The 15,245-nt window shown below is 53.9% G+C and overlaps 1 protein-coding gene across 1 annotated transcript in view; it reads right to left on the bottom strand.

Moving 5' to 3' along the window:
- The window catches only part of plxnb3 (plexin B3), a gene marked incomplete at its 5' end in the record, with an annotated part of 31,908 nt that extends 17,943 nt beyond the window's left edge, over positions 1 to 13,965 (bottom strand). The window contains 21 exon segments of the mRNA XM_080468588.1: positions 61 to 226; positions 307 to 480; positions 1,186 to 1,322; positions 1,430 to 1,535; positions 1,694 to 1,845; positions 1,918 to 2,087; positions 2,241 to 2,331; positions 5,880 to 5,993; positions 6,211 to 6,327; positions 6,988 to 7,096; positions 7,200 to 7,308; positions 7,402 to 7,561; positions 7,641 to 7,773; positions 8,356 to 8,456; positions 8,562 to 8,690; positions 11,310 to 11,489; positions 12,722 to 12,799; positions 12,801 to 12,908; positions 12,910 to 13,277; positions 13,280 to 13,455; positions 13,931 to 13,965. Coding sequence (XP_080324714.1) covers positions 61 to 226; positions 307 to 480; positions 1,186 to 1,322; positions 1,430 to 1,535; positions 1,694 to 1,845; positions 1,918 to 2,087; positions 2,241 to 2,331; positions 5,880 to 5,993; positions 6,211 to 6,327; positions 6,988 to 7,096; positions 7,200 to 7,308; positions 7,402 to 7,561; positions 7,641 to 7,773; positions 8,356 to 8,456; positions 8,562 to 8,690; positions 11,310 to 11,489; positions 12,722 to 12,799; positions 12,801 to 12,908; positions 12,910 to 13,277; positions 13,280 to 13,455; positions 13,931 to 13,965 — 2,913 coding nt within the window.
- Positions 13,966 to 15,245: the final 1,280 nt, after the last annotated feature.

Here is a 15,245-nt window from a genome sequence, read left to right as displayed (position 1 = left end):
GAAGTGCTGTGGACACAATGAGCACTTCCTATTCATCTCTGATTGGTCGCCTTGTCTCACCGTTGCCATAGTGCTGTTGAAGACCAGCTGCTGCTTGGCGGTCAGGAGAGCCAATCGCCGCTTCCGCTTCACCCTCTGGACCTCCACCGGCTCCACCCACACCGAGATGATCGGCTGCTGCACCACGTCCAGGTTGCTGCCCGTCACCATGACGACGCGCCCGCCGCTGAGGACATGAGGAGGAAGTCGGCGTTAGGACGGGAGCGACAACACGGATGGTCTTTCGGCGATCGCAGCGGTTCTTACGCATAAAAGCTCTCGGCCGGCACGGCGTCGCTGATCACGGGGTCGTCAAGGTAACGGAAGGTCACGTTCGGGACGGTCCGCTCCGCTTTACCGAACAAAACCCGAACCAGAACGTCGCCGGTCCGACTGGAACCCGTCTGACACACCAGCTGGGTGTCACTCACTTCTTCCACACTGAGGACGCAAGGAGAGGACGCAAGGAGAGGACGTAAGGAGAGGACGTAAGGAGACAAGGAGAGGACCCAAGGAGAGGATGCAAGGAGACAAGGAGAGGACGTAAGGAGACAAGGAGAGGACGCAAGGAGAGGACGCAAGGAGAGGACGTAAGGAGACAAGGAGAGGACGCAAGGAGACAAGGAGAGGACGCAAGGAGAGGACGTAAGGAGACAAGGAGAGGACGCAAGGAGAGGACGTAAGGAGAGGATGCAAGGAGAGGACGCAAGGAGAGGACGCAAGGAGACAAGGAGAGGATGCAAGGAGAGGACGTAAGGAGACAAGGAGAGGATGCAAGGAGACAAGGAGAGGATGCAAGGAGAGGACGTAAGGAGACAAGGAGAGGACGCAAGGAGAGGACGTAAGGAGACAAGGAGAGGACGCAAGGAGACAAGGAGAGGATGCAAGGAGAGGACGTAAGGAGACAAGTAGAGGACGCAAGGAGAGGACGTAAGGAGACAAGTAGAGGACGCAAGGAGAGGACGTAAGGAGAGGATGCAAGGAGAGGAGGCAAGGAAACAAGGAGGCGAGGAGAGGAAACCAGAAGGTGTAACAGTAATCTTAAAAGTACTAGTAAGTTCGAATACCAACTAGTTACACTCTGGGTCCAGCAGTACCAGTAGGTATTTACCTGGTAGTGGTGACAGTACCAGTACTAGTACTCACATGTAGCAGGGCTCTGGTCCCAGGTAGGCCCTCAGGTCCGAGGTCTGGCCGGTCAGCAGCTGGCGCCCCCTGATGGTCAGTCTGGTCCCTCCAGAGACCGGACCTTTAGCAGGGACCAGATCCAGGAGCTGAGGGTCCTGAACACAGAACAGAACCAGGATTGAGAACTGCACCTGTTCCTTGTCTGAGTGAAGCTCAGTAACTAAGTTACTTTCCCACCATGAGTTAGTTACTCAGGTCTCACCTGATAGGTGAACGTCTGACTGGACCTCCCAGGAGGAGTCGTTCCCATGGCAACCAAGACAGGCCCCGCCCCCGGCTGCCCGGTGGGCTGCAGCTCACACACAACCCTGAAACACACAATGTTGTTGAGTGACAGGTGAGTGACAGGTGAGTGACAAGTGAGTGACGGGTGAGTGACGGGTGAGTGACAGGTGAGTGACAGGTGAGTGACAGGTGAGTGACAGGTGAGTGACAGGTGAGTGACAGGTATAGAAATAACCCTCACCTGGTGGAGATCTCGTATCCATCAGGCTGTGGCGGACACTGAACTCCTGCCACTGTGACTCCGCCCACCACATCTTGGTACCTCATGCCCAGGTTGGACCCGGTGATGGTCACCAGGACTCCGCCCTCCAGGGGGCCGGTCACCGGCAGCACCTGCAGCATGCAGTGGGTGGAGTCAGCATTTCCATGGTAACTGGAGACAGACGGGCGGGCAGGTGGACTCACCCGGGTGATCTGAGGGGGCGGGCACGTGTCAGCAGGGGCGTTGGAGCACGATTGGTTGTACACACAGCTGGGGGCGGGGCTTCCTGGACACCACACGCAGCCATACTCCTCAGGTACTGCCCTGCACTGCGAGCAATCTGATTGGCCGGCGGAGCAGTCGTACAACTGCACTGTGTGTAACAGACAGAAAGACGTGACCAACGTGTGTGTGTGTGTGTGTGTGTGTGTGTGTGTGTGTGTGTGTGTGTGTGTGTGTGTGTGTGTGTGTGTGTGTGTGTGTGTGTGTGTGTGTCACGTGACACTCTCACAGGTGCGATGCTTACTGCTCAGTCCAGGTGAGGCGTCGACTCGCCACTGTCCGATCCGCAGGAAGACCGGCGCCCAGTACCGCAGCTGACTGACCGCATACTGGAACTACACACACACACACACACACACACACACACACACACACACACACACACACACACACACACACACACACACACACACACACACACACACACACACACACACACACACACACACACACACACACACACACACACACACGTTCACCAGGTACCACTGTTACACACGAGAACACCACTGCTCAAAAGTTTAGGGTCACCCAGACTATTCTGTGTTTTCCATGAAAAGTCACACTTTTATTTACACACCAGCTGTAAAATAAATAGAAACTATCGTCCAGACATTAACAAGGTTAGAAATCATGATATTTATTTGAAATAATAATTTTTGTTTTGGTCAAAGAATCCTCCGTCTGCAGTAATCCCAGCATTGCAGTACTTTGGCATTCCAGCTGTTAATTTGTTGAGGTAATCTGGAGGAATGTCACCCGACACTTCTAGAAGCTCCTCCCACAAGTTGGACTGGCTGGTTGGACACTTCTAGAAGCTCCTCCCACAAGTTGGACTGGCTGGACGGACACTTCCTGTGTCCCATACGGTCAAGCTGCTCCCCCAGCAGCTCAATGGGGTTTAGATGTGGTGACGGTGCTGGCCACTCCATTCCAGATAGAAGACCAGCTGCCTGCTTCTCCTCTAAATACTCCTCCACCCTCTGGAGGTGCTCTGGCTCATTGTCCTGCTGGAGGATGAAACTGGCTCCAACCAAGCGCTGTCCTCAGGGGACGGCATGGCGCTGGAACATGGAGGGATAGCCTTCCTTATTCAAGGTCCTTTTCCCCTGAACAAACCTCCCACCTTACCAGCACCACAGCAACCCTACACCATCACCTTACCCCACCTTACCAGCACCACAGCAACCCCACACCATCACCTTACACCACCTTACCAGCACCACAGCAACCCTACACCATCACCTTACCCCACCTTACCAGCACCACAGCAACCCTACACCATCACCTTACCCCACCTTACCAGCTCCACAGCAACCCCACACCATCACCTTACCCCACCTTACCAGCTCCACAGCAACCCCACACCATCACCTTACCCCACCTTACCAGCTCCACAGCAACCCCACACCATCACCTTACCCCACCTTACCAGCTCCACAGCAACCCCACACTATCACCTTACCCCACCTTACCAGCACCACAGCAACCCCACACCATCACCTTACCCCACCTTACCAGCTCCACAGCAACCCCACACCATCACCTTACCCCACCTTACCAGCTCCACAGCAACCCCACACCATCACCTTACCCCACCTTACCAGCTCCACAGCAACCCCACACCATCACCTTACCCCACCTTACCAGCTCCACAGCAACCCCACACCATCACCTTACCCCACCTTACCAGCACCACAGCAACCCCACACCATCACCTTACCCCACCTTACCAGCACCACAGCAACCCCACACCATCACCTTACCCCACCTTACCAGCTCCACAGCAACCCCACACCATCACCTTACCCCACCTTACCAGCTCCACAGCAACCCCACACCATCACCTTACCCCACCTTACCAGCTCCACAGCAACCCCACACCATCACCTTACCCCACCTTACCAGCTCCACAGCAACCCCACACCATCACCTTACCCCACCTTACCAGCTCCACAGCAACCCCACACCATCACCTTACCCCACCTTACCAGCACCACAGCAACCCCACACCATCACCTTACCCCACCTTACCAGCACCACAGCAACCCCACACCATCACCTTACCCCACCTTACCAGCACCACAGCAACCCCACACCATCACCTTACCCCACCTTACCAGCACCACAGCAACCCCACACCATCACCTTACCCCACCTTACCAGCTCCACAGCAACCCCACACCATCACCTTACCCCACCTTACCAGCTCCACAGCAACCCCACACCATCACCTTACCCCACCTTACCAGCACCACAGCAACCCCACACCATCACCTTACCCCACCTTACCAGCACCACAGCAACCCCACACCATCACCTTACCCCACCTTACCAGCACCACAGCAACCCCACAATTCAATTCAATTCAATTCAATTTTATTTGTAAAGCGCTAAATCACATCAACAAACCTTCCAGAACCTCTTACAATGATAGAGAACAACAGAACCCAACTAAACCTTCCAGAACCTCTTACAATGATAGAGAACAACAGGACCCAACTAAACCTTCCAGAACCTCTTACAATGATAGAGAACAACAGAACCCAACTAAACCTTCCAAAGCAGCAGGTGTAACAAGCAACAGTGGCCAGGAAAAACTCCCTCGCATGGAGAGAAGTTCAAGAACTCCCTCTTCAGGAAGAAACCGTGGGGCGGACCCTAGACTCTGGAAGGACGGCCATCCGCCTTGACCGGTTGGGGGGAGATCCACACCATCACCTTACCCCACCTTACCAGCACCACAGCAACCCTACACCATCACCTTACCCCACCTTACCAGCACCACAGCAACCCTACACCATCACCTTACCCCACCTTACCAGGACCACAGCAACCCTACACCATCACCTTACCCCACCTTACCAGCACCACAGCAACCCCACACCATCACCTTACCCCACCTTACCAGGACCACAGCAACCCTACACCATCACCTTACCCCACCTTGCTTGACAGGTGGAGTCAGACACTCTTCCAGCATCTTTTCAGTTGTTCTGCGTCTCACTAATGTTCTTCTGTGTGATCCAAACACCTCAAACTCCCATCCGTCTGTCCATAACACTTCTGTCCAGTCCTCCTCTGTCCAACGTCTCTGTTCTTTGTCCATATTAATCTTTTCTTTTATTATCCAGTCTCAGATTTGGCTCTTTCTTTGCCACTCTGCCCTGAAGGCCGGCATCCCGGAGCCTCTTCACTGGAGAGGTTGACTCTGGCGTTTAGCCGGTACTATTTAATGAAGCTGCTAGTTGAGGATCTGTGAGGCGTCTATTTCTCAGACTAGAGACTCTAATGTACTTCTCTTCCTGCTCTGGTTAGAGCCTGTTACTGCTGTTCTCTGGAGGGACTAGGACACACCGCTGGAGGAAAGCTTCACTTTCCTGGAGATGGAATAACCTTCAGTTCTAAGAACCAGAGCAGACTGTCGAGTTTCTCATGAAAGTTCTTTTTCTGGTCATTTGGATCCTGAATCCACCCACATGTGACCCTCCAGATGCTCCAGATGCTCCAGATGCTCCAGCTGCTCAGAGGAAGCTCAGTCTAGAGCTTCTCTCAGCAGCTAAACTGTTTTCAGCTCTGCTGACATGATTGCTCAAGGGTTCTAACCATCCATCAGCCTTCTGACACAACGAGCAACACATTGGAGCTGGAGGGACAGGCCTCGATACACCTCTGTAGGTATTGAACCAACAACCAGACATTTGCAGTTGGAATAGTTATTTACTACGTTAACAATGTATAGAGAGTATTTCTGATTAGATTAAAAAAAACTGCTTTTCTTTCAAAAATAAGGACATTTCCAGGTGACCCCAAACTGGGAGTCAATGTGTGTGTGTGTGTGTGTGTGTGTGTGTGTGTGTGTGTGTGTGTGTGTGTGTGTTACCTTGTGCGGGCTGCAGGTGAAGGTGTGTGTGTTCTCATGTGTTTTCTGTACACGGGCTGTCAGGTTGATTTGAATTCCTTCGATTTCCACAACACACATGTATGGAGCTTCATCCTGGACACACACACACACACACACACACACACACACACACACACACACACACACACACACACACACACACACACACACACACACACACACACACACACACACACACACACACACACACACACACACACACACACACACACACACACACACACACACACACACACACGTTGAGGTGCACAGGGTGACAGAACCCTTCTGCAGCTGCTCGGTGACTCACAGAATAGACGTCCAGGTTTCGACCCTGCAGCACCACAATGCTACTCAGGCTCATGGGCACTAAGGCAGAACTCTGCAGGGCAAAGATGACAGGACAGGAGGGGGGGCCGGGGGAGTCCTGCAGGCACAGAGACGGGGGGGGGGGGGGGGCGGGGTTATAGATGTACAGAGACAGAGAGCGTGAGACAGAGAGTGAGACAGAGAGAGAGCCAGAGAGAGAGAGAGAGAGACAGAGAGAGTGAGACAGAGAGAGAGACAGAGAGAGAGAGAGAGACAGAGAGAGTGAGACAGAGAGAGAGACAGAGAGAGAGACAGAGAGAGAGACAGAGAGAGTGAGACAGAGAGAGAGAGACAGAGAGAGAGAGACAGAGAGAGAGACAGAGAGAGAGAGACAGAGAGAGAGAGACAGAGAGAGAGAGACAGAGAGAGAGACAGAGAGAGTGAGACAGAGAGAGAGAGACAGAGAGAGAGACAGAGAGAGTGAGACAGAGAGAGACAGAGCGAGAGAGACAGAGAGAGAGTGAGACAGAGAGAGTGAGACAGAGAGAGAGAGAGACAGAGAGAGAGTGAGACAGAGAGAGTGAGACAGAGAGAGAGACAGAGAGAGAGACAGAGCGACAGAGAGAGTGAGACAGAGAGAGTGAGACAGAGAGAGAGAGACAGAGAGAGTGAGACAGAGAGAGAGAGACAGAGAGAGAGACAGAGAGGCAGAGAGAGAGAGATAGAGAGATAGAGAGAGACAGAGAGAGAGACAGAGACAGACAGGTATGTGTCTCACCCTCTGGTTGAGGATGATGTGTTGGGACAGACAGCTCTGGTTGTGAGAGCAGAGTTGATCCAGAGGACACCAGTTGCACCTCCACACACTGCTGACACACGCCAGACACCTGAAACACACACGCACTGTCTTCATCATCACTATCATCATCATCATCATCCTCCTCATCTTCATCATCAGTGTTTCTGTATTCATGTTCCTGGGAGTCTTACTGGGAGCTCTGGTTCAGGCGGCTCACGGCGACGCAGTCGTAGAACGTCATGTTTCCCGTGGTGATGGTCACATGACCAAACATCAGTGAGACGGGCATGATCATGTGATCTGTGGGAGGAGGGGACAGGAAACAGGAAGTATGAGTCACACAGCGGATGAGGAATTCAGACAACTTCCTTTTGAAAAGCGGTATCCACCCACCACTTCCTGTCGGCATGTCGGGGAGCAGCTCCGGGAGCGGCGACTGGCATGTGATGCTTGTTCCCATGACGACCACTGGCTGAGGTGGGAGGAGCCCAAAGACACAGGAGAGAGACTCCGCCTCCGTGAGGGCGGGCAGCTGGATGACTGACAGTGTTACCTTGGAGACAGACGGAGAGACGGTGTGAAGGCTGACAGTCTGACCAACAGACACACTTCCTACTCTAAGCCCCGCCCACCTGTGTCTGCTCGTGCTTGCTCTGATTGGCCGGCTGCAGGCTCTGCACGGTCACGCACTGATTGGTTGGCCCGAAGCTCCAGAGCCAGTGATTGGACAGCAGGTGGCGCCGACACTCGTGTTTACGAGAACATCTGGAAGATAAATCCTCAAACTGAAAACTCCTCCAGATAAATTACAAACAAACAAATCTCAGCTTTTGTATTTGTAATTTTTCGAGACAAATAATCTGAAGGTTTTTGTTTTATAGTGAAATTAATCAGAATGAAACTTAAAGACCTGAAAACAAAAGTCTAAAAGATCTAAAGTCTGAGACTCATCAACGTTCCAAGATCTTAAAATCCTGTTTGAACCGTTACAGAGCTTCTGTCTGGAACTGATGTGGTCCAGCAGTGGTGTGCAGTGGTCGTGTGGCGGTGCAGTGGTCGTGTGGCAGTGCAGTGGTAGTGTGGCGGTGCAGTGGTCGTGTGGCGGTGCAGTGGTAGTGTGGCGGTGCAGTGGTAGTGTGGCGGTGCAGTGGTAGTGTGGCGGTGCAGTGGTCGTGTGGCGGTGCAGTGGTCGTGTGGCGGTGCAGTGGTCGTGTGGCGGTGCAGTGGTAGTGTGGCGGTGCAGTGGTAGTGTGGCGGTGCAGTGGTCGTGTGGCGGTGCAGTGGTCGTGTGGCGGTGCAGTGGTCGTGTGGCGGTGCAGTGGTCGTGTGGCGGTGCAGTGGTCGTACCTGCCCTCCAGGACACACCAGCCACAGTACGGGTCTCTGGCTGACAGACAGGACCGACAGTCTCTGTGCTTCTGGCAGGACGAGACGGGAACCTTGGAGAGCTGCGGGACAGGAAGGAGCTCAGGCCACTTCCTGTTTACATGGGAAGGTGTGTGTGTGTGTGTGTGTGTGTGTGTGGGGGGGGGGGGGCTGTCACTGTGTCTCACCCGGCTGCTGGTCAGAGCATAAACATGCTGCTGGCTCTCGTCCAATAGGAGGTCAGCGCTGACTGCGCTGCCGCCGTCCACGTCCACGCTGCCGTAGAGAACGCCGGACCAATCAGGACGCACCAACACCTGAAACAACAACAACAAGCGGAGGAGTCACAGTCTGACTGAAATGATTTCTGACATGTTTCATTTGGATTTATGATTTTATTCACATTTATTGATTCTGGTTTCACTTCCTGTCCAGTCAGCAGGGTTGTCCTCCAACATGTAAACTAATCTGTTCTACCGCTTTACTTCTTGTTGTTAATAGTGTGTGTGTGTGTGTGTGTGTGTGTGTGTGTGTGTGTGTGTGTGTGTGTGTGTGTGTGTGTGTGTGTGTGTGTAATTGTGTCACTAATTTTAAGGCTGTTTTCTTTTCTATGACATCATCATGGTCATTTGACACCTGGCTCTGAGTGTTCCAGTATGTTAGAATATCTTGATTAATGTACTTTGTGTATATTAACTCTCAACAGTACAAGAGAAAAAGCGCATGAAGCTGCAGTAACCGGCTGCTGCCAGCAGGCGGAGCTGCTTCACCTCAGCTGAGGAGAGGAAAGATGTTCAGAAATGTTCTGGTTCACATTCAGCCTCAGGCTCCGTAACCATGGCAACATGGAGCGTAAAGAACCGTCATAATGAGGTTCTCAGGATCTAGTTGGAGAAGTGGATCTCCAAACCCACCAGAACCCCAGAGAGCCTGAGTTAGTCCTCTGGTTCTATTCCTCTGACCTCCAGGAATCTGATCAGCCAGTATTGATTGATCTGTCCAGGTTTGACTCATTTTGGACTCAAGGTCCAGGTTCAATATGTGGACCTCAGGACAGGTTGAGACCAGACCAGGGTCTAACGTTGCAGCACTGGACCAAGAACCAGACTGTACTCCCCCCCACCACCCCCCCCACACACGTGCAAACTCAAAACAGAAACAGTGGAAACATCTGGATCTGAACCTTCTCGCTGTGGTGTGAGAACGCTAACCACTAATGCTAACCACTAATGCTAACCACTAAAGCTAACCACTGAAGCTAACAAGCTAATGCTAACAAATAATGCTAACCAATAATGCTAACTAGCTCATGCTAACCACTAATGCTAACTAGCTCATGCTAACTAGCTCATGCTAACTAAATGGAGCAACTGCTGGGCTGAAGAACTTCCAGAGGAACTTCGGAAGCCGTTCAGAGTTGATGTGTTTCTGCTGATAACAGCCTGTTCAGGTGGTTGTTGGTCCCCCAGGTGCATTGTGGGTAGAACTCCAGCAGGACCTGATACATTTACAGCCGGATGATTAAATATTAAACAGCAGAATCAAAGAGGAGAGGCAGGATCACACACACACACACACACACACACACACACACACACACACACACACACACACACACACACACACACACACACACACACACACACACACACACACACACACACACACACACACACACACACACACACACACACACTAGCTCCAGGGGGCATCTTGCTGGATCCTTACCCAGAATGCACCTGGGAGCCCGTTAGCCAACCAACAACAAAAGTCTGTGCAGTCCCATGTGACCAGTCCCCGAAGAAAACACGTCCAGATCCCCAAGCCACACACACACACACACACACACACACACACACACACACACACACACACACACACACACACACACACACACACACACACACACACACACAGAGAGAGCAGCTTGTAGCCTGCAGCTCCACAACATAATGATACTGAGTGTCACCTCCACCTCTCTCCCTCCACCTCTCTCCCTCCACCTCTCCCTCCACCTCTCTCCCTCCACCTCTCTCCCCCCACCTCTCTCCCCCCACCTCTCTACCTCCACCTCTCCCTCCACCTCTCTCCCCACCTCTCTCCCTCCACCTCTCCCCCCACCTCTCTCCCCCCACCTCTCTCCCTCCACCTCTCTCCCTCCACCTCTCTCCCTCCACCTCTCTACCTCCACCTCTCTCCCTCCACCTCTCTCCCTCCACCTCTCTACCTCCACCTCTCCCCCCACCTCTCTCCCTCCACCTCTCTACCTCCACCTCTCCCCCCACCTCTCTCCCTCCACCTCTCTCCCTCCACCTCTCTACCTCCACCTCTCCCCCCACCTCTCTCCCTCCACCTCTCTACCTCCACCTCTCTCCCCCCACCTCTCTCCCTCCACCTCTCTCCCTCCACCTCTCTACCTCCACCTCTCTCCCCCCACCTCTCTCCCTCCACCTCTCTACCTCCACCTCTCTCCCTCCACCTCTCTACCTCCACCTCTCCCCCCACCTCTCTCCCTCCACCTCTCTACCTCCACCTCTCCCTCCACCTCTCTACCTCCACCTCTCCCTCCACCTCTCTACCTCCACCTCTCCCTCCACCTCTCCCTCCACCTCAGAAAGATGAACAGACTGATCCGAGGCGACACTGAAGACACGATGAGGAAAAACCCAGAAAACATCCAATTAACAAAAATAGAATCTAAATCAATGCAGAGATTAAAATCCTCAAATCAAACAAGTGTGATGAATTAGTGAGGAGAAACGGCAGCCAGGTTCAATATGTCCAAGAGAAACACAACAACCAGGACCTTTTACACAGAAAGATAAAAAAGAGTGTGTGTGTGTGTGTGTGTGTGTGTGTGTGTGTGTGTGTGTGTGTGTGTGTGTGTGTGTGTGTGTGTGTGTGTGTGTGTGTGTGTGTGTGTGTGTGTGTGTCACCTTATGTAAACGCCCCGCTTTGTCACCCAGGAAGGCGATGGTGTGTCCCGCCTCTGTTGCCGTGGTGACGGCAGTCAGCTGGGTGGTGGAGGTGAAGGTGGGCGTGGCCGGGAGGGGCACGGCGCTGGCGATGGGGTTGGGGGTGTGTTCGCCTCCGCAAGGGTATTCAGAGAGGGAGTCCTTCAAAACATCGTAAACAACAAACAACACGGCGCTTTGTTTAGTCGACGACACTCATCCTCCCAGCTGAGTGTTTGAGTGACAGCTGTCTGATGATCAGTTCAGCTGCACACACACACACACACACACACACACACACACACACACACACACACACACACACACACACACACACACACACACACACACACACACACACACACACACACACACACACACACACACACACACACACACACACACACACACACACACACACACACACACACACACACACACACACACAGTATCGGGGTCAGCAGCTGAGCTGTGATGTCATCAGACGTCGTCTCAGCAGATTCATGACTTTTCATGTTTCTAACGTAGAAACGAAGATTTAAATGTTTCAAATGTTTCCTGCCTCGTGTGAAGAAACAGACGAAGCTGTCGACACTTTTCATGCTGGTTCTTACTGACGTGACGTTCTCGTCTCGGTTCTGCTGGTTTTTACTGACGTGACGTTCTCGTCTCGGTTCTGCTGGTTTTTACTGACGTGACGTTCTCGTCTCGGTTCTGCTGGTTTTTACTGACGTGACGTTCTCGTCTCGGTTCTGCTGGTTCTTACTGACGTGACGTTCTCGTCTCGGTTCTGCTGGTTCTTACTGACGTGACGTTCTCGTCTCGGTTCTGCCAAGTTTCACAAATTGGCACAAACTTAATTACAGCTCCGATTCCCAGAAAAGTTGGAACAGTGAAATCTAAATTAAAGACGCGCTCACGGATTTTATTATCGACACAAACATGGAGCTGCAGTAACTCTGAGACCACCGCAGGTAGCACTGCCACGGCAGCAGGAACCACTGCACGCACTCTGGAAACAATCATCTGAGAACACTTTACTGCAATAGTGTCTGTGAACACTCCTCATTGGTGTGAACACCACTGCCTGGTATCACTCCTGAACACCCACTGTCTGGTATCACTCCTGAATGAAACACCACCGTCTGGTATCACTCATGAATGAACACCACTGTCTGGTATCACTCCTGAATGAACACCACTGTCTGGTATCCACTCCTGAATGAACACCACTGCCTGGTATCCACCTCCTGAATGAACACCACTGTCTGTGGACGACAGTGAATTGTCTAACACGCCATTGTCAGAGACACTTCTGAAAACTAAATTGGATGAACTCTCATGAAATCCACTGTCGGTGGACACTCCTACCAGACGGCTGCGTGGGCGCTCACCTTTGGTAGCTTGAGGCACTTTGAGGAAACGGCGTACTCGATGTAGGCCTCCTCCTGGCCGCCGAGGCCCCGCCCCCCCCTCGGTGTAGCACACTTCCTGTGCCCTCAGCAGCATGGCGTCCAGCTCGGCCATGCCGTACACGCACAGCGCCGAGCGGCCAGTCGCCACGGGCGTGGACGCCTGCCCCCGCCGCCATGACGACGAAGAGGGCGGGGTCGCCGGCATGGCTGCCTAGCCACGCCCCCTGAGCCAGGTTGTAGCCGCCGTGGCAGAGCAGCGGAACCTCCACGTACGAGTAGAAGCTGCGGTCGGAGCTGCAGAGCCGTGAGGCGTACGTCCGGTACTCCTTCTTGTGCCACATGTCACGCCGCGAGAACAGGAAGTAGACGTGGTTGCCGTGGGCGACCGCCTTCACAAAGTGGTTGTTGTACTCGGAGTAACTTCCCACCACGAGCTTCCCGAGCTCCTCCTCCTGGGAGAACGCCCGGCGGGGCAGAGCCACCGGGAACAGGCGCCGCGTGGTGATGGGCGGGATGTCGCCGGGACCTCTGCTGGGTAACCTCGACCAACCAGCAGGAGGCGCAGCAGGCCGCCGCCCCCACCGCCCTCCTGCCTGCTTCTCGTGGTGATGACGACTCCGACAGTGGAAACTCGGGGGTCGTTGGCGGCGACGTACTGCGTGTCGACGGGGTTGGAGGTCTGGTAGATGAGCTGCGAGATGTTGGAGAGACTCCTGCAGAGGAAGAACGGTCACATGGTCACATGGTCACATGGTCACATGGTCAGACCGGGAGTTCTTCTAATGACGCTCCAGTCTGAACTGGACCGGAGTCAGTCTGTACTGGACCGGACTCAGTCTGAACTGGACCGGAGTCAGTCTGAACTGGACCGGACTCAGTCTGTACTGGACTTGCTCAACAATCTGTTCTGCTGCTCAACGAGCTGCTCTGCTGCTCACGGTGACTCTTCAGAACAGCTCCAGAAGATGGAGCAGCAGAGGTTTTAGCAGCTCACAGAGCGATTGATCTAGAAGGACGGCAGGATGGATTTCCTCTCCCAGTGGTGTGAGTGCTGCTTTCTCTGGATTAGTTTGGGCTGCTGTTGGAATTTGCTGCCGTTTGACAGTAAAGTCTTGTTTTCTAAACAATCGATTAAATGACTCCGGTTCTGGTTGGACCGACGCCACGCCGCTCCTCCACCTCCTCCACCTCCTCCAGCTCCTCTCCAGCTCCTCGTTCTCCATCATTGGGCTTCACACAGAGCGATGAGCAGGCGTGACACCAGAGCACCAGATGTGACAAATATTTACTAAAGGTTTTATATGAATATTCCAGAGGAGAACAAAAGGAAAAAATATATCAAATTAAATAACACAAACACTTGTTCCAATATGCTTCTTATTAAGCTAAATAAAGAAATAACTCGTTTGACTCGTTCCAACTAATTCTGACACTTTTAATATAAAGTGTTATTTAACACGACGGAGGTGTAACAGCCTCAAACATCTGAACAGAACCTGGGATGGTTCTGGTGAATGTGTGTGTGTTAGTGAGAGGGGGGGGGGGGGGTGAGGGAGGGAGGGGGGGGGGGAGGAGAAAGGGGGGGCGAGAGAGGGAGAGGGAGAGGGAGAGAGGGGGAGAGAGAGGGAGAGGGAGAGAGGGGGGAGGAGAGAGAGAGAGGGGGGGAGAGAGGGAGAGGGAGAGGGAGAGAGGGGGGGAGAGGAGAGGGAGAGAGGGGGGGAGGAGAGAGAGAGAGAGGGGGGGGAGAGAGGGAGGGGAGAGAGAGGGAGAGGGAGAGGGAGAGAGGGGGAGAGAGAGGGAGAGGGAGAGAGGAGAGAGAGAGAGGGGGGGAGAGAGGGAGGGGAGAGAGAGGGAGAGGAGAGGGAGAGAGGGGGAGAGAGAGGGAGAGGGAGAGAGGGGGGAGGAGAGAGAGAGAGGGGGGAGAGAGGGAGAGGGAGAGGGAGAGAGGGGGGGAGGAGAGGGAGAGGGAGAGAGGGGGGGAGGAGAGAGAGAGAGAGGGGGGGGAGAGAGGGAGAGGGAGAGGGAGAGAGGGGGGGAGGAGAGGGAGAGGGAGAGAGGGGGGAGAGAGGGAGAGGGAGAGAGAGAGAGGGGGGGAGAGAGGGAGAGGGAGAGGGAGAGAGGGGGGGAGGAGAGGGAGAGGGAGAGAGGGGGGGAGGAGAGAGAGAGAGAGGGGGGGGAGAGAGGGAGGGGAGAGAGAGGGAGAGGGAGAGGGAGAGAGGGGGAGAGAGAGGAGAGGGAGAGAGGAGAGAGAGAGAGGGGGGAGAGAGGGAGGGGAGAGAGAGGGAGAGGAGAGGGAGAGAGGGGAGAGAGAGGGAGGGGGAGGAGAGAGAGAGAGGGGGGAGAGAGGGAGAGGGAGAGGGAAAGAGGGGGAGAGAGAGGGAGAGGAGAGAGGGGGGGAGGAGAGAGAGAGAGAGGGGGGGAGAGAGGGAGGGGAGAGAGAGGAGAGGGAGAGGGAGAGAGGGGGAGAGAGAGAGGGGGGGGAGAGAGGGAGGGAGGAGAGAGA

Source organism: Lipophrys pholis (assembly GCF_963383615.2).
Source record: "Lipophrys pholis genome assembly, chromosome: 8".
Taxonomy (NCBI): Eukaryota; Metazoa; Chordata; class Actinopteri; order Blenniiformes; family Blenniidae; genus Lipophrys; species Lipophrys pholis.
This window is presented reverse-complemented; position numbering and strand designations above follow the sequence as displayed.